At 39.7% G+C, this 19843-nt stretch overlaps 1 protein-coding gene across 2 annotated transcripts; it reads right to left on the bottom strand.

Moving 5' to 3' along the window:
• Positions 1 to 741: 741 nt before the first annotated feature.
• Positions 742 to 12815, bottom strand: AGA (aspartylglucosaminidase). 2 transcript variants are annotated; one of them, XM_011985553.1, is made up of 9 exons: positions 12573 to 12815; positions 10559 to 10712; positions 9858 to 9970; positions 8663 to 8775; positions 7310 to 7424; positions 6179 to 6254; positions 4320 to 4427; positions 3182 to 3315; positions 742 to 1775 (listed from the first exon to the last, which is right to left on the bottom strand). In XM_011985553.1, the coding sequence occupies exons 1-9, from the start codon at positions 12697 to 12699 to the stop codon at positions 1675 to 1677; spliced, it is 1041 nt and encodes a 346-aa protein (XP_011840943.1). In that variant the 5' UTR covers positions 12700 to 12815; the 3' UTR covers positions 742 to 1674. The 2 variants fall into 2 exon arrangements, with proteins under 2 accessions (XP_011840943.1, XP_011840945.1); XM_011985555.1 differs by having other exon boundaries at positions 4320 to 4419; positions 6201 to 6254.
• Between the last annotated feature and the right edge of the window lie 7028 nt (positions 12816 to 19843).

Raw genomic sequence — 19843 nt, 5'->3', positions numbered from 1 at the left:
GTATTGTAACATCATGAAAGAAAGACGTTCCCTCTGCATATACCATCACTAGGGACACACACTTCTTTTCAAAAGAAAGACACATCTGTATTATTTAAATAATATTACAGTCAAAACTCGAACTTTAAAAATGTATTTCCAAAGTAGTTCCATTACTTACAATATAGGGAAATTATTTCTCTGAGGAAGAATGTGAGTTAAAAAGAAAACATCTTTTAGAAACATATGTGGATTGCTTTTGTCAGCTAAACTCATAATTTGCTGGGAAGTGACAGGCCATGAATACTTCATTCTCCTTTTCCTGGTGATTTTGTAAATGACTGCCTTATTTATTAATGGAAAGCAAATATGCAAAATGCAAGTATCATCTTAAAGTAACCGCAAGTTTAAATCTGGTTTCTTTTTTCTTTTTCCAAGGCCCAGCACCAGGTTTAAGCAGGTTAGCATACCTCAGATAACCCTGAACAGTAAGATTCCCTCTCTCAGAGTGTGAAGCTGTAGGGCTGCCATTAGCAGTTGCTAATTCCAGGTTTCAAGTTCTCATTTATGAAGAATCTGATTTAGTGACACAGAGGGCATTTTTAAAGAGGCTCCCCAGAGAATTCTGATACCTAGCAAGGTATATTAGAACAAGTGATCTACACTGTTCTTAAAACGATAGCTTTCTCCCCTAAATTATAAAGAACATTAAACATTAAGATGAGCATAGAAAAAACAGCTGAAATTCTAAAGTTTGAAGACAATATCGTACACATACATTTATTAATGAATGTTGATTAAAAAGATGATTTTGAAGGAAAAATGCTGCTGAGAAAGCACACACAACTTCTGTAGAGTTGCCATACAGACAGTTAATCACAAGTTAGGAAAACAAACCAAGCTAAACAACGTATTTCTTGACTTACTTCTAACTGCAATACCCACCTCTGCATAAGGGATTAGTAAAATTACAGTACAGATCAAGTTCCCCAAATCATTTTCAAAAGAAATGATCAATACTAAATATTAGCAGGTAAAACATCATATTTTTGTGGCTTTCGAACTTTCACACAGAGAGCTCCAAAAGAGGAAAAAAGCCAAGAAAATCAACACAATTCCTCATCAGAAGACTGCCCATATTTTCTAATATGTACAAATCAAAGAGTATCTCATGTTCTTAATATCATCTTCCTTCCTCAAGTTTTTAGGGAATATTAAGTAAAACCAATAATCAGTGATAAGAGATGCATCACTGTGACATACTGAAATTCAATCAGGACTCATCATGCTGAGACCCTGCTGTTTTTTTCTTTGGGTCTGAAAAACTTGTATACTCTAATTATTTTAAGCATCCAAATATGATGATTCCTTTTGGGTTTAATATATCACTGTGGAAATAAATCTCAAAGTGGCAATTTTTTGCAACACTGATCAGAAATCCAAATGTCACTTAAAACTTAAATATATACAAAACACAGTCATATACATATCCATCTTCAGAAAATATAAAAAGGTTAAATAAAAATAGATAAAATTTCAGATACAGAAAGTGCCACATCAACAGAAATTTATTTTTGTGTTTATTTTACAAAAAGACTTTAGAACACATGAGGAACACTAGATGATGATAGTGAGCAGCCTTTTCAGCCTTTGTTTCTTTCTTCTTTAAATACAGATGCTGACAGAAAAGATGGACTAGATGCAGTCCACTTTTTCCTCAGTTGGCTGATTTTTTTCAGAATTATAAACCATGAAACTAAACTGAGTAAATGTTGAAAGTTTATTACAAGCAGCACCTGGGGCCAAAAATGAGAAAGACGTTTGGTTAACTATAGGATGTACATATTTATAACCAATACAGATATTGCTTATTTGACTAGACACTGGCTACTGTATACCTTATGTCTAAGTCACAGGAAGTACACTAGTGTCTCCTCCTCAGAACTAAGCAATGAACAGTCCATGAAAGGAACGAGGTAGCTGGTAAAATATCTTTTTGAACTTCAGAAAACTGGCTGATTTTTGTTGTTGCTGTGGATCTACACACATGCCGTCATTGCTACTATTATTTAACTGTTCTTACATGTCGTTCTTAGGAAAAATTATTCAGGCACATTCCCCACATTTTATTTCTCTAGCCACCAGAACATTCTCATCATTCATTCATAACTCCATACCCCACCACTGCTCCCTATTCTCCTACTCTCACAGGAAGAGTCAAGAGTAATTTGTCACGATGCTCTGTCTAATCAAGTTCATCTTCTCATGCTCAAACACCTGGGGGAGGGTCCTCTTCGGTCATTAAATAGAAGAATCTAGTCAACTGTAAATTCATCCACAATTATATAATTATCATTTTTTTCATTCTGTTAAATCCAACTTTGAGTTTTCTAATAAGGTTTATTTCTTAAGAGGGAATCAATAAAACTGCCTTATTTGATACAAAAAGCTTTTCCCCTTCATAATTTTTATTGACTTTTGTGTCTTAGTGCTTAAAAAAGAATAAAGCATTCTTCAAACAAGTTTTTCAAATAGAGAACTGTGGGAAGTAAAAGATCAAAGAACAATAATAAGCAGTCCAACCTAATAAGTCATATTGATCAGTAAGCTGTGTATCTTCCCCATCTGAAAATTCACTAATGAGAATCAGCAGTGGCTGATCTTAAAATGCTTTGAAACTGTGATAGGCTCACACGGAAAGTAAATGAAGCGAAAGACAAGCCTCAAACAGTGCAAAAATAATTCTGCTAACCTCTTTGGTTTACTAATTAGTAATACATTTTGTTCTTTGGAGCCCCGAGAAGATCTAAATGGCTGAGGCATTTAAATAATGAATAGAAAAGAAATAGGGAAGATAATTTATCCTTGTCTATTTTTAATTAGTATAAACATTTGACTAGATTAGCCTATGTCAACATGTACTGGAGCTGAAGCTAAACTTCATTTAAAACACATGTGAAAGATAAGAACTACTAGTCAGAGACTGGGTCATAGCTATCAGCAGTCAATCAAAAGAGGCTTTTAGGTATATTTTTAACGCTGTGGGTCTTGACAGATCATCAATTAACATTTACTCAATGCCCACCTTAAGGAATCTCTTTTTCTGTTGAATATAGTGTATTGTACACAACAATATTTAAAAAGTGTATGTTTGATAAATATTTGGAAGTTCACACAAATAAAAAATCCAAACACAACTTACCATAACTTCCAGTCACATTGGCACATATAACAGCCCCAAAGAATTCTGGAAAATACTTCTGGATTCTTGAAATCACTTTTTGGCAAGCTATGGTTGGATCTTCTCCTCCTCTCATGTATTCTACAGCTTGGTAGCTGATTGAAACAAAGGTGAAACCTCAGTGTCACAGAATAAATACTAACTCCAAATTGGGTTAAAGTTAGGAATTAAAACCACCAAAATTGCCACGTGACAGAATACACATAAATGAACAGGAGTCGGTTACTTCTGTTAAAGCATCCACAAAGCAAGTCAACTTTGATACAGTGTCTATCTTTTCAACTAATCCACCCATGAATTTCAGATATAGAATACTATTTTTGACTTTGGCTGAATAACTGTCAGTAGTAACGGCCAGAAGTCAAAAAGAATACAGATTTTCAATGAGAAAAACAGCTACAATCAAAGGGGAAAGTAGTGTGCATGGGCACACCGTCTAGCTAGGGTGGTGAGCTGTACACGATGACTGTGCTTCCTACTTTTACCATCAACTATCACAGCCCTGTTACTCAGTAGCTTCACATCAATTATCTAAATAGATTGTAAGTGTTCTCATCTGGGAAGCAGGGTGAGAAATACTATTTTATTTCACAGGACTATGATTACTTAACTTGAATGATTGTCATTATCAAAATGATGGGCAACAAGCTTGTATGCAGTTTCAAAGCAGCTCTTATGCACAGAAATTCAGGTTACACAACACAAAAATTATGTTTTCTTTTTTTTTTTTTTTTGAGACAGGGTCTTACTTGCCCAGGCTGGAGTGCAGTGGCACGATCTTGGTTCACTGCAACCTCCATCTCCCAGGTTCAAGCGATTCTCCTACCTCGGCCTCCCGAGTAGCTGGGACTATAGACTTGTACCACCATGCCCAGCTAAATTTTTTGTATTTTTAGTAGAAACAGTCAGGAGTTTGAGACCATGCTGGCCAGGCTGGTCTCAAACTCCTGAACTCAGGTGATCCACCTGCCTCAATCTCCCAGGTGCTGGGATTACAGGTGTGAGCCACTGCACCCAGCCTCAAAAATTATTTTCTATCTTAAAAGAAAAAAATATCTTCTCCAAAGGTCTCTAAAATTCACAAACTAAGAAGTGATACCTTGGTAGGAAGCGCATCAATATATCGCCATCCCCAGTGGCGGCGGCTGCCCCTGCAGTATCGTCAGCATAGGCTCCAGCTCCAGGTACTGGTGAGTCTCCTACACGGCTTTGAGAGGGTATCAACAATTTAGGGGAGGAAATCGAGTGTAAAACACATTAAGTCACAAGCTGTTCCAAATAAGGGATATTTCCACTTAGCCTCTGATACCGTTTTAAGTAAATTCTTCATCAGAACAAAGAACAGGTTTTCACTAGTTTTTGAACTAAGGTTTTCACAAACCTACATTAATTATGTAAGAATTTGTTATCAGATGTGGAGTGTAAAACAGCTGAACTCATAGAAACAGCGACTGAAATGGTGGTTACTGGAGCCTGAGGGAGGTGGACCTGGCGAGATGTGGGTCAAGGACACACAATTCCAGTTAGGCAGGAGGGAAGGTTCCAGAGGCCTACTGCGGATCATGCTAAGGTTAATAACAATAGAGTGCACATCTGAAAACTGCTACGCAGATTTTTTTTTTTTTTTTTTTTGAGATGGAGTCTTGCTTTGTCATCCAGCAGGAGTACAATGGCATGATCTTGGCTCACTGCAACCTCTGCCTCCTGGGTTCAAGCGATTCTCCCTGCCTCAGTCTCCTGAGTAGCTGGGATTACAGACACGAACCACCAAACTCAGCTAATTTTTTTTTTTTTTTTTTAGTAGAGATGGGGTGTCACCATGTTGGCCAGGCTGGTCTTGAACTCCTGACCTCACGTGATCCACCTGCTTTGGCCTCCCAAATAGCTGGGATTACAGGCATGAGCCACCCTGCCCGGCCGAAAACTGCTAAGTAGATTTTAAGTGTTCTCGCCATAATAAAATTGGTATGTGAGATAAGAAGTTAAATAGCTTGATTTAGCCATTCTACAACATACACACACATCAAAATATCATGTTGTACACCACAAATACACACAATTTTCATTGTCATTAAAATTAATTTTTTAAAAGAACTTGTTATCAGCCAGGTATATACCAGGATGGCATCGAGTTAAAGTGACTATTCTATTATTACCATCCTTTATCATCTAATTTCCAGATTATTGCAACATGTTCAAAATTGGTTTCCCTTATCTACAATCTATTTCTACTTCCTATGTAATGTGCCAAACTTTTACCAGATTTTTTTCTTGTAAGAATTTTTTAATGGTTTTCTATTTCAAAATTAAATCCAGAAAGCCTTAAACTGACTTAAGACACCTTAAATCTGGCTCCAGTCTTCCCTTGCAGTCTTATCTTCCAATACCACTTCCCCTACCCCAAAACACACACACCCACCCACACCCCTTCTTCCCTAGCCAGTGGGAGCCCTGAACACACACACACACCCCCAAACACCCACACCGGTGGGAGCCCTGAGCATGCACGCACACACATGCACACATACACACACACACACATTCCTTCCAAGCCAGTAGGGAGTTCTGAACACATAACACACACACGCACCTTCTTTCCAAGTTACTGGGAGTTCTGAATACACGCATACATACACACATACACGCACACAACCTTCTTAGCCAGTAGGAGTGCTGAACCTCAACTACCATGAGTCAGGGCTCATCTCTAAGCATCACTTTACTGGTGTTCCTAACTACCCCAGCTTAAAGCGATCACCTCTGCCACCCCTAAACCCTACAGCACTGGCTGTGACTCCCTCTCCTGTGGCACTCAGCAGACAGTACTGCATTTTCTTTCACACTCATTCATCATAGCTGTGAGACTAGGGCTGTGCTTTGCAACCCCCATAGCACCTGGCATATATTGCTCTGCATTCAATGTATATTTGACAGCTCTGTTCTTTTGGAAACACTAACCCATGTATTTTGAATTTTATACCATTTGTAGATGTACCAGCAGCAATACGTCCTGTCTTATGGATTACAACCATGCCTAGAAGTTAAAAAAATAAACAAATAAATAAACCACTGTAGGTGTATAAAGTTTACCTCAAATATAACCAAATAATTGAGCAGGCGGTAATAACTGCTGTGGTCTGAATGTTTGTGTTTCCCCAAATTCATATCAACATCCTATTCCACAAGATGATGGTATCAAGAGGTGAGGCCTTTGGGAGCTGATTAGGTCATGAGGACAGAACCCCCATGAATGGAATTCATGCCCTTATAAATGAGGCCGCAGAGAGCTTCCTCGTCCCTTCCACCATGTGAGGACACAGTAAGACGATGCCATCCATGAGCCAGGAAACAAGCTGTCTCCAAACTCTGAACCTGCCAGTGCCTTGATCTTGAACTTCCCAGCCTCCATAACGGTGAGAAATAAATTTCTGTTGTTTAGAAGCCACCCAGTCTATTTTGTTAATTGCCATGGTAACAGGCAATTAACATTATTCATTAACAGGTGGGGCCTTTAAGAGGCGATTAAGGCTAAAAGGGCTTAATGCCATTATTGCGGGGAGTGAGTTCCTGATGTGAAGGATGAGTTCTACCCGATTTCCTGTCTCATTCTCTTGACTGCCACCTTGGGATGGCCCTTGCCAGGTGCCAGCACCCTGTTCTTGAACTTCTCAGGCTCCAGAACTGTGAGCCAAATCAACTTTTGTTTATAAATTACCCAGTCTGTGGTAGTCTGTTATAGCAGCGAAAAACAAACTAAGACAAAAACTAATGTAAATTTTTAACATTATAACTTGGAAAAAGTTATTTAAGGTCACTAAACTACAGCAACATAACACTGCCAAAAAATGAAATATCAAATAAAGATTTAAAAATCCACAAGTGAATAGTCACTGGGTTTTAGTTGTCTTGTATAAATAATTTACCAAATTTTATACAGTTTCTAAGACAAGATTGATCAATCTATAGAGAGACACACTTAATTGGCAGTTAAAACAATCAAAATCAACTGCCAGTAGAAGAATAGGGAAGAGCTACAGGAAGATAATTAACTAAACTTTATCCATAAAAACTGCACAAAAGGCAAATTACCAATAGTGTCATGACCACGATTATCTTCTGTTTCTTTATGGATGGGAATATCCTGCTTTAAGATACCAAGTGGTTTGTAGGGTCCGCAGTATTTTGAGGGATCTGGTACAACATTCTGTAAACAAGACTTAAGTTTTACTTCTTACAAAGGGTATTTTTAGAAATTGCCAAGAAATTATGTACAATCACTAAACACTAGCAACGAATCAAGAAAAGACACGTGGTAACTTAAAGATAAGAATTAAAAGCTAAGAAATCACTAAGTCTCATATAAAAACAAATAAGGCAAATAATTTTACTGAATATCCATTCTAGTCTAAGAATTAAATAATATAGGTGAGGTATCTATATTGCATGACACAGGTCCCTAATTTGTCTCTTTATATGCCTAAAATTCTCAACACGGTAGTAGATATAAAGTGTTTTAAAATTAGACATTAATCCTTAAACAAATTAGATATGCACTGGACCTCTAAATTTCAGAAATTTGTTCCTTGGCAAAGAATTCTGAGATTTAAAGCAAAATATGTTTTAAAAGCTTTTATTGTTTTTTCAAAGCTAGGTTTATGTGAATATATTCTAAGTTGTGCTTTAAGATATCTTTATAAATCTTAAAGGCTCGAGAATATAACGCAAACTCATAAATTTAGGTTGTGTATGTAGACTGATATTAAAACAAGAAACCTATTCCTATTCCTCATGTCTTACACATCAGTGCACTAAGTGCCTCCCCTAACTTTGTTTTATGATTAGCCTCTTTCAAGTGCTAACCCAAGGGACTTCTGACTTGATGGCTACTCAAAAGTAATTAGGACTTAGGGAAGAAATAGATGAGAGACTAAGATATCCCACAGAAGGACTCTGTATGGCAAAGGCAAACTGATTTATGCTAAAAGTCCCATTAAAGACAAATCATTCCACTGGTAACACACTAGACATGTAATATTATACGTTCTCAAGTCAAGAACAAGATATTGGATATACTGCACATAGATAAAATCTAAGAAATATTTTAGACTCGTAGTTTCCAAACTGATTTTTTAGACTTAAGTTACAAGGAAATACAAGCAGCAGCCCTGATTGAGGCAGCCACCTCCACATGACAGAAACTTCAGTTTGAAAACTATTGTGAGAGACCAGTAGCTCTCCACGCTGGATATGCATCTGATGCAGCTAGAGGTGTTTCAGGAATATCCTCAACTACAGAGTCAACTAAACTAAAACCACTGGTTCTAATGTACAGCCAGGATGCTAACCAGCACCCCAGACAACAGGCAGGCAACAGTGAGCAGAAAGGATGTCATTTAATATCTTCAATTAACTTATTTTTTAAAATTAAATACGTGTGCATACCCTCCAATAATTTGGCTGGCAATTCCGAGCTAGCCAATCTGAATGAAGAGCTTGAGAAGCACTGGTAGATAAATCTTCATTGACAAACCCCATACTTTCGGCAAATTTGGTGGCTGGAGATTGGAAAAAAGGAAAGTGTAAATTATTCGAGTATTGTCTTTTCAACAAAAATATATGTACTAGAGGCATTCTGGGTCAGCAGCATCTTAAGAGAGCTACACAAAGACTTTCGAAGAAGTATTCATACATGAACAGTTTTAAGAGACTCAATTTTTACACCTTCGATTTCCTTATGTCCTTCCTAAAACTGATCTACTTAAAGCCGTTGGGGTATGCATTACAAGAGTTCTCATCCTGGCCGGGTGCGGCGGCTCATGCCTGTCATCCCAGCACTTTGGGAAGCAGAGGCGGGTGGATCACCAAGTCAAGAGATTGAGACCATCCTGGCCAACATGGTGAAACCCCGTCTCTACTAAAAATACAAAAATCAGCTTGGCGTGGTGCTGCGTGCTTGTAATACCAGCTACTTGGGAGGCTGAGGTAAGAGAATCACTTGAACCCAGGACGGGGAGGTTTCAGGGAGCCGAGACCGTGCCATTGCACTCCAGCCTGGGTGACAAGAGCGAAACTCCGTCTCAAAAAAAAAAAAAAAGGAGTTCTCTTCCCACCTCGCCTCCTCCACAATTTTCCTCCTTCCACTTCACAAAAGAAAAGACACACTTCTCACCAATACTGAGTCTTAGAACTGCACTGAAACCAGACTGCAATGCCTGCATATAAAAAAAAGCTTTGAGACACCAAAGGAACAACTGAATTCCAATGAATGGGTAGCAGATCCTTTGACTTGTCAGGCAGTTTCTAATTCTGTAGATGCTACAAAATTGAGGGAAGACTACTGGAGTTGTTACATAATAGATTAACAATAAATTTTGACTACAGGTCACTGTACGGTTTTTGGTCTGTAACTTGGTAGGTGTTCAAGTAACAGACACCATCGTAGCAAAACTTCCATTCCCTTCTTCTTAGAGATGAAGAAGTAAAGAGATTTAGAAGTTACTTACCCAGTTAAATAGATGTTAAGTAAAACAGCTGGAATTTGAACTTAGGTCTGCTTTTATCCGTGATTTTGTACTATTTTTCAGTGAAAACTATAGTCAAAAGACTAGAAAAAATTTCAGTGTAGTTAAAACAATACCTGACTCTCCTACTAAAAGTGTGTGTGTTGTATGTTCCAGTACTTTCCGTGCCACACCAATAGCATTTTTAATTCGTCTAAGATCTCCTACTGCTCCTACATCCATAGTAGTGCTGCAAGAAAATGGAATGCAGTTAAGAAATAAGAAGTTTTCAGAGGTTCATACATTAAAAACATTGCTTTTCTCCAATCAATAGTGTTTTGCAGTTAAACTCCACCATCTTAACACAGAAGTGACAACATGTCCATGAAGTTCATATAGATTCCCACAATCGGACAAAATTAGGGAAAAAATAGAAAATCAACTTGCCTATACCACAACAGCACTAAAATTCTCAGTTTCTCCAAGCTAATTTTAAATATGGCTTTTGAAAGGGGCCTGAAGGCTTCAGGTCAGGCAAACCACAGGATTTGTGGACAGCAGATAAACGATTGTTTATAAGGTCAGAGACACAGTTTTTCAGCTTGGCATTCTCTCGGTTCTAAGGAGACTACCTATCTCTCCAGGTGATTTTTCCCTTTTTCTTTTTTTTTTTTTTTTTTTTTTTTTTTAGTTGAGAGGGAAACTGTGTTTAGAAAGGTCATTAAGCTAGGGGTTTTGACCTGTGACAAAACTCATGCATTCTTTCATCTTGCTCTCAGAAGACCACAACTCTAAATGTAACTCAACATAATAAACAGGACATGAACGGTGTTCTTACCCCTCCATGATCATGGCATCTAATGTGGTTTCTCCAAGTTCATCAGGACTTCCTCCAAAGCCTACAGAGCCGTCACACTGCTCTGTCTCACACATGGCACAGCCGCTCTCCACCGCATCCAGGGCAGAGCCTCCAGATGCTAATGCCCTCCACGCTGTTAATCAAATCCCAATAATGCTTGTTGATATTTATATATATATTTCAAAGCCAAATGCAACAAACCAATTCCAATTTAACAACTTTTTTCACGTTTACTGAGTTAAACTGACTTTTTAACACATTAGTTTATCAAGTGCTACAAACGAGTCAGTCATAAGAGGCAAAATTATTTAACTAGTTATCAGAAGAACTCAAAAACTGGCTATTGGTGCAAAGTGTTTTTTTTTTTTTTCCCACTTACTAATATCTATTTCCTCTGTGTGTAAGAAACAAAATCAGTATCCCCTCCTTTATTTTAAAAGGTACCATCAAAACTACTAAAAGGCAGTTAAATAAAAAATCCACTAAACCACAGCCTTCTTCACACATTTCTTCTGCATCATTAGATTAAAATATGCATAATTAATATATGTCTTGAGGTAACACCTATCCCAGCAAGTCTTAATAATACTGAACAGCAAACAATTACAACGTGGACTTCATATGGATTAGTTCATTGCGTCTTCATAACAGCTTCTGTGGTAGGTACTGTACAATCACGACCCTCATTTTAAAGAAAAGGAAACAGAGCCAGAGGCCAGGCAGTTAGTTGAAGGTCACACAGTTGGTAAGTAGCAGAGCCAGGATCCCGTACATGTGGGGATGTGGGGAAGGCTCTTCGATGGACAATTTCTTTCCTGGTAACAACAGAACTCCTTGAAGGGCAGGTGCTCTTGTTGGTAGACACTTTAAGCATCATTACAGCACCTACAGGCTTGAAAGTGTATTTACGCAAGTTCCCTCTTTCAATACAGGCAGCTTACACAGAACTGTCCCCCGCCCAGACTGCTGCACTTTCTTTTCGTCTCATTATCGCTGGGAATATCTTTCTCACAGCCTGTTTCTTCATTTTCTCTGAATCGTATGCACTGCCTATAATACGGAAATTTAGCTCCACCAAATTCTGGAGCCAATTCTGCCCCAGAAAGTTAATATATTAGCAACCTCAGATGGAGGAGGAGGAGTCTGAAAAATGACTCTTCCGGTCATTAAGCAAATGAAAGAAACAAACATAGTAGAGAGGAACATGCCAGGATGATGGTACGTAAGGGCTATTAACAAGACGCAGAAGACAGGAACCGAACTCATTCCGGGCACAAGCACGAGGGCAGTTAGGTCGGACAGCTCTTCCGGGAAGAGGTGATACCTTAGCTTAGTGGTTCTCAACCCTGTCTGCAAATCGAAATCACCAAGGGAGCTTTTTTTTTTTTAAAAAAAAAAAAACACAGTTGCCCTGGTTCCAGCAGTTAGATCACAATCACAGGAGGTGGGCGCCGCCAGGATGATTTCTGAGCAGCTCCGCAGATAGTGTTAACGTACAGCAAAGGTTGGAACCTCGAATTCTAGGTGGCAAGTAAAGCATGGCAACACGTGGCAAAAAAAGTAAATGGCAAAAGAGTTCGCTATGGCTGGGAAACTATTAGTCGTCTACAAAATTGCGAAGAAGTGAGGGATTAGAAATGAGAGGTGGAGACGTAGATCGCGAAAAGACTGTCAGGCAAAAAAGCGTCCGTGCTACTTGAGTAAAGCATAAAGGCCGTAACTATGGTCAGCAGCAGGGTGGAAATATTATTGCGCTGCAGAAGGGAGGACCTAAAATGCAGCAGTTGTATGTAGGGAGGATGCAGTAAAGGCCACTTGGAAGAGATTGAGCGGCGCTGGAGATTTAGGAAGAGCTAGAGGGCGGGACCGCGAGGCCCGGCCCAGCCCGGCGCTCGTCAGTCCGCCTGGCCCGGTGACTGCATTGGGGCGGGCTGATCCTCCCCACCCGCAAGCTCTCGCGGCGCAGCCACCCACCCAGGCCGCCAACCCGCACCTGCTTCGGTTGCATTCTTAAAAGGCCAAGTGTTGAGGACCAGGGGCAGAGGGCTGGAGCAGCGCACTAGGGCCTGACAGAGCAGAAGCGGCACGAGAAGCAGAGACAATTTCGACTTCCGCGCCATAGCTGAGCGCCGAGGGCACTAGCGCGAGAAAAGTCCCGGCAGCCAGCGATCGCGGAACAATTAGTCCCAGGCGCCCCGCCCGCCTGGCGGCCACGCCCGCTCTCTCGGGGGTGCGCCAGGCCCCCGTCAACTCTCGCGGGACCTGGCGTCTTTGGGCCTGCGGGAGCGTGGTGTCACGCGGTGCTGAGCTAGCTGTTCCCTGCGCTGAGGTGCTTCTCCCTAAGTGCTGTACAGATTTTTAAAACAGCCAAACAAGTTGTTGCATTTCCTGTTCTTAGATTTAGCTTGATATTGGGAAATTAATACAAAATTATTCAACTCTGGGTTGCAGGGCCCTAGGAACTTTAGCTGATTGCTGTGTGCTATGGATTTGGTTCTTTTACTGTCTTTTTAATTTAAAGTTGAAGTTGAAAAGTTTGTCAAACTCAGTATGTTCTTGGGGATCCCAGGCCTCGGAAATCTGCAGTAGTTAGTGAGTGTAGGTGAAGCGTGTTTGCTTACGACCGGATTCATTTTAGTTTTTTTTTCCATTCATAGCGTCCGTCATTTTCGCACCACGACTTTTTGTAGCACTTCCTCATTATAAATCCCTGAGCTGGAAGAAAAACAAATGGCCTATGTACCCTCTACCCAGCACACTGAAGTACACCTTCCTGCACCTCCAGGACAAGAAGGCTACCTCCATTCCTTTTTAAATGTATTTTCACCTTCCTGCCTGGCAACTATTAAGTGCTAAATAAATGAATAAAAGGAGGAATGGGGACTTTACGTGGGTGGTGGGGGCTCTCAGTTTTGTTGCTGGGCAGGCGTGCGAACATGAACTAATAATCCCTTTGGGCGTCTGGAATGCCTGCCCATATTGTCAAGGCAAGACACATAATCAGGTCATGTTTTAAAGGGTCTATAAATCTAAACAAACTTTAAAAATATGAACTAGGCCGGGCGCGATGGCTCACGCCTGTAATCCCAGCACTTTGGGATGCCGAGGCGGGTGGATCACGAGGTCAGGAGTTCGAGACCAGCCTGGCCAACATAGTGAAACCCCATCTCTACTAAAAATACCAGAATTAGCCGGGAGTGCGGGTGCGTGTCTGTAGTCCCAGCTACTTGGTAGGCTGAGGCAGAATTGCTTGAACCCAAGAGGTGGAGGTTGCGGCGAACTGAGATGGTGCCACTTCACTCCAGTCTGGGCAACAGAGTGAGACTCCGTCTCAAAAATAAATAAGTAAATAAATAAATAAATGTAAAAATATGAACTAGGTAGGAGTTGTGAGACAAAGCCTTCAAGGCTCTTATTGATTACTAGGAAATTAAATACATAATTTAAAGAACATAAGATAGCCCGGAAGTATAATTATCCCGTTGGGAAGTGTTATTTAAAAGGTACAATAAAGAGAAATTTTATAAGTTCCTTTCATGGGGTTTGGAAGAGGAACAAGTCATCTGTGCTGGAGTAATCAGCATAACCCAATGGCAGGTGAAACTGGAAACTTGGGTGAAACAGGGTAAGAAAGCAAGAAAAACATACATTGTCCTCTGAGTAAATTTTCCTTAGCTCCTGGGCTATTTTTATGCAGCCTTAAGGAAGTAGGACACGCCTTTAGCAAAAATTGTAAAATACAATACATGGAAAATTGGTCTTAGTACCCCCGATCTCTCTAGCCTCTTCCTGTTTTTTAAGGTATTTGTGTTTCTTCTGGTGGAAAGAGCATGATCTGTTATCTCCTACTATGTCTGTTTCTCCAAAATTATTTCTTCTTAAATAAAAATTACTGTCAGAGAAACAGCTAAATTACACTATAGTGGGAATGGCTGATAGAAGGTCTCAATATATCAACTTTTCCATGGATATTTGTATGTATGTATTTTTTGAGATGGAGTCTTGCTCTGTCGGCTAGGCTGGAGTTCAGTGGTGTGATCTCGGCTCACTGAAACCTCCACCTCCTGTGTTCAAGGGATTCTCTTGCCTCAGCCTCCTGAGTAGCTGGGATTACTACTGCCTGCCACCATGCCCGGCTAATTTTTGTATTTTTAGTAGAGACAGGTTTTGCCATTTTGGCCAGGTTGGTCTTGAACTCCTGACCTCAGGTGATTACCCCCCACCCCCGACCTCCCAAAATGCTGGGATTACAGGTGTAAGCCACCGTGCCCGGCTGGGTATTTGTATTTAAATAACTAATATGCAACCCCTGAAGAATGTACCCGATTCAGTGTCTTCATAGTGACTACTAAAATACCCACTGGATCCACTGTCCAGTTTGCCTAAACTGTGGCTATTTCTTAAAGAAGTTAAATTCGTCTGGATATTTGGTTCCTTCTGGAGTAGTTTTCCTTTGACTAACACTTGAAGAATAATTTTCATTTTAGTCCTAGAAGTAACCTTCTGTTACTCTCACTTAGGTGTTCTTTCAGGCCTAAATATAATTAGATGCTTTGCCTTTGTTTTGAGATAAATCTAAAGGAAAAGGAACACCTGTTAACAGGTAGTGATGCCGCAGGAAAGTGCTGGGAAGGGAATGCTGGGAAGGGAAGGGTGTGGTCCCTTTAAAGATAGGGAAGGGGGACGGGAAGTGCTGGGTAGAGAAGGGCGTGGTCCCCGGCTAGGGCTTCACCCCTGGGCCTGTGCCCACGTAGGTGAGGACAGGTATTTTTGTTTTCCTGCCCAAATGTTGCATTTCCCAAGACCACCCTGGGCTGCCATGCCCTCATCCTGTGCCTATAAAAACCCAGAGACCCTGGCAGGCAGACACACAAGCAGCTGGAGGTTGAGAGGAGCATATCAGCAGGGAATACAGGAGCGGCTGGATGTGGAAAGGAAGGCACCAGCATAGGAGCACACCGGCATGGTCGCAGGCCATTGACCAGCCGAAGGATGCGGGGTTTCTCCAGGGAGGTCAGAGAAGCGTCAGGCGTCCATACCTGACTCCAGGAGAAAACCCATCTCCCGTCTGCCGAGAGCTACTTCCACTCAGTAAAACTTTCCACTCATTCTTCAAGCCCACGTGTGATCCAATTCTTCTGGTACACCAAGGTAGGAGCTCGGGATGCAGCAAGCCCTCTGTCTTTGCGATAAGCCTGGGGTCTAATTGAGCTAACACAAGCCGCCTACAGACGGTTAAACTAAAAGAGCACCCTGTAACACACGCCCACTGGGGCTTCGTGGGTAAACATTCACACCTAGACACTGCTGTGGGGTCGCAGCCCCACAGCCTGCCCGTCTGTATGCCCCCATAGAGGTCTGAGCAGCAGGGCACTGAAGAAGCGAGCCACACCCCCATCACACGCCCTGCAAGGGGGACAAGAGAACCTTTCCCGTGTCAGTAGTAGACCATAAAATAAATGATCCTCACTTTTTCCAGCATCCTCTCCAATTTTTCATTCTTTTCAATCATTATACACAAGGGCAGATATATTTAGTGTTACTGATAAAAGAACTATTTGTAAAATTATTTTTATATAAATTTAGAATGCATTACACAATTTTGTTTGGTAAACTGTTTCTGTTCCTAAATAGAGCTTACTTACAACTAGCAATACTTCAGGAGGATTTTCGAGACTTCGATTTTAAAACATAGGGTGTGGCCAGGCCCGGTGGCTCATATCCATAATCCTGGCACTTTTGAGGGCTGAGGTGGGTGAATGGCTTGAGCCCAGGAGTTTGAAACCAGCCTGGGCAACATAGAGAGATTCCTGGGCAACATAGCGAGATTCTTGTCTCTATTAAAAAAAAAAAAAAATTAGGCCGAGCGTGGTGGCTCACACCTGTAATCCCAGCACTTTGGGAGGCCGAGGCCGGCTGATCACCAGGTCAGGAGATCAAGACCATACTGGCTAACACAGTGAAACCCCGTCTCTACTAAAAATACAAAAAATTAGCTGGACGTGGTGGCGGCGCCTGTAGTTCCAGCTACTTGGGAGGCTGAGGCAGGAGAATGGCGTGAACCCAGGAGGCGGAGCTTGCAGTGAGCTGAAATTGTGCCACTGCACTCCAGCCTGGACATTACAGTGAGACTCCACCTCAAAAAAAAAAAAAAAAAAAAATTTAAACAGGTGACTACATATCAGCTGTAGTAATTAACTCATGTAAGCTTCCTAAGCCATGCTCTTCTCATCTATAAAATGGAGATAATAATAGTGTTCTTTCTTATTTTACAAAGCTTTGTGAATGAGGCAGGAGACGTGGGAGAATGGTGGAATACCAGGCAAATTAAATAAAATTCTCTTATTCTAATTGGCCATTCCCAAGTATCTATAATTGATGTCAAGGACGCAGTGCAGAAGCATACAAGGCAGCAAAAGGAAATCAATTTGAGATACAGAAATTTCCACAGGAAGAATAATGAGTTGGCCCAATACCTATAATGCATTTTAAAGTAATCACTTAGAGTTTCCTTAAACATATTAAATGAGAATTAAAAATAATGTTTTTAGTCTACTTGGAGCTGCCTAAAATTTGGTTTAAATGCTTATAAAGATGGTGCATGGCAGGACTGTGAGATTTCTGGATGTCTTAAAAACAGCACTCTTAGGTCTTAACAAGGAAAAAGCCTCAAATGGAATCTTAAGTGATGTTGCAAATAGAGTGGGTGTGTGTGTTGGAGGTGGGTGGGGGAGTTTCAGACAGCTGCAGGCTCTCTTACTTCCTCTAAACTTCATGGCTTTCAATTTATCAGTCTCAGAAGGATGAAGAGTTGAGTCCCTCCTGATAGCATTTGAAGCGGTGGTTCCACAGAGGATTTAATGCTGTAGTTGCAGGGAGTCTAGGTGTTTCAATTCTGAGGCTTAAAAAACTAAGCCATCCCCTCCGGCTTTTGCACTGATGCTGTGAAATCCATTTGAGAAACATATCCATGTTTTGCTGCTTGTTCAAAGCTGTAAGCGTGACTTCGCATTGAAATGATAATTTCTTTTTCAAAACTCCCCACTGAACTATTACCTAGGTTATCTAAATACAGGCTATTTACTTGATTGGCATTTGCTCTTGTCAGTTTCACAAACTGTAAGTAATGATTTTTTGCTGATGTTAGAGCACTGTGGTACTGTGTTTCTAATTTAAATCAATGTCTACATTAATCTGGGAACACTTGATGTTACTACCTGATTGTATATTCTGGATGTAATTAGAGTCATTATACAGAAATAAGTGTCATCTTCTTGTTCTCTAAATGAGAAAAGAGAGCATTCTTCTTTTCTGAAATAATTTTTCTGGGTCATGCCCCCAAAACCATTTGTCAAATCAATAGCAGATTCTAATCACAAACTTTCTTGACTTTTTAACCTTTAAGAGTCATCTTAGTGACTTATAAAGACCAAGATTGTGCAGTAGAATGTGGGTCTATTAAGTTATTTCTTATCAAAATAAATTATGTACAGCATATTTTCAATATGTAATTGTAATACTTGGCCACTGCTGTGATACAGTTTTCATAACAAGTACATAGTAGACTATTAAACATGGTGGATCTTGCTTTTTATGACAGTTGTTTATAACATTATGATGTCTTCATAAATGTGATCCATTACAATAGTAAAGCCTTAGGGCAACAGAATAGGTGTCAGGATGTCTTCCTACCATTAAAAAATGACTTTGACATTGTTAAGGTAGTGTGACAGATGATTTCAATAAAGAAATTCAACAATAAAAGCAAACTTCTAAACTAACAGTGACTTACAGGAAGTACATTATGTATTTAAAATGATATCTACTTGTTGATCATGATAATGAGTATTAGAAAACTATTCAAATAATGAACACATGTATCCTGTGTGTAACTACACAAATAGTCTGTTATTTCTCAATCATTCATATAAAAATTTGAAAGGAAAGATTTCCACATAACATAGCTTATTTTTTTTTTTCATTTTTTAGAAACACTTTTGGGTCCTTCAAATGTCTCCGAAGTACTCTAGCCCTTGTTGAAAATCACCAGCTTCTTAACATTTTGATATGTATCTGTTTGGTGAAAAATCTTGGTATTGTACACACCGTTGTAGAACCTACTTTTTTGTTTAATATATCTTTGACCTCTGCATATCATTAAAGTTTATGCTTTTTAAAAACCTTCATTGTGCAATGTAAATACAGTGAAGGTCATAAAATGTAAATAAATAAATAATCTTGTAGAAAATGAACACCTATATAATCACCACTTATATAAACAAATAGAATATTGTCAATACCCCAGAAAACCCCTAAGAACCTCTATAACATGTTCTCTGAAGACTTAAACAAATTTATTTAATTTTTTATTTTTATAGATATGGGGTATAAGTGTAGTTGTGTTATATGTATATATTGAGTAATGGTGATGTCTGGGCTTTTAGTGTACCCATCACCCAAACAGTATACATTGCACCCAAAAGGTAGTATTTCATTCCTCATCCCCTCCTTCCCTCTCACCTTTTGGAGTCTTCTGTTATTCCACTCTAAATGTCTGTGTGTGCTCATTGTTTAGCTCCCACTTACAAATGAAAACATCCAGATTTTTACTTTTATGTTTCTGAGTTATTTCACTAAGGATAATGGCCTTCAATTCCATTAACATTGCTACAAACGACATGATTTCATTCATTTTTATGGATGAGTAGTATTCCATGGTGTGTGTGTGTGTGTATATATCACATTTTTAATCTGATTGTTTGCTGATGGACATTTAGGTTGATTCCATGACTTTGCCATTGTGAATAGTGTTGTGATAAGCATTTGAGTGCAGGTGTGTTTTTGATAAAATGATTTCTTTCCCTTTGGTTAGATACCCAGTAGTGGGATCACTGGATCGAAGAGTAGATCTATTTTTAGTTCTTTGAGAAATCTCCATACTGTTTTCCATAGAGATTATACTAATTTACATTCCCACCAACTGTGCATAAGTGTTCGTTTTTCTACACATCCTTGCTAACATCTGTTGTTTGTTGCTTTTTTAGTAATAGCCATTCTGACTGGTATGAGATGGTATCATTGTGGTTTTAATTTGTATTTTTCTGATGATTACTGATGTTGAACATTTTTTTTCATATGGTTGTTTGCCAGTTGGATGTTTTCTTTTGAAAAATATGTGTTCATGTCTTTGCCTACTCTTTAATGGGGTTATTTGTTGTTTTGTCATTGTATTGTTTGAGTTCCTCCTAAATTCTGGATATTAGT

This window comes from Mandrillus leucophaeus, unplaced genomic scaffold (genome assembly GCF_000951045.1).
Source record: "Mandrillus leucophaeus isolate KB7577 unplaced genomic scaffold, Mleu.le_1.0 Scaffold287, whole genome shotgun sequence".
In the NCBI taxonomy this organism is placed as follows: Eukaryota; Metazoa; Chordata; class Mammalia; order Primates; family Cercopithecidae; genus Mandrillus; species Mandrillus leucophaeus.
This window is presented reverse-complemented; position numbering and strand designations above follow the sequence as displayed.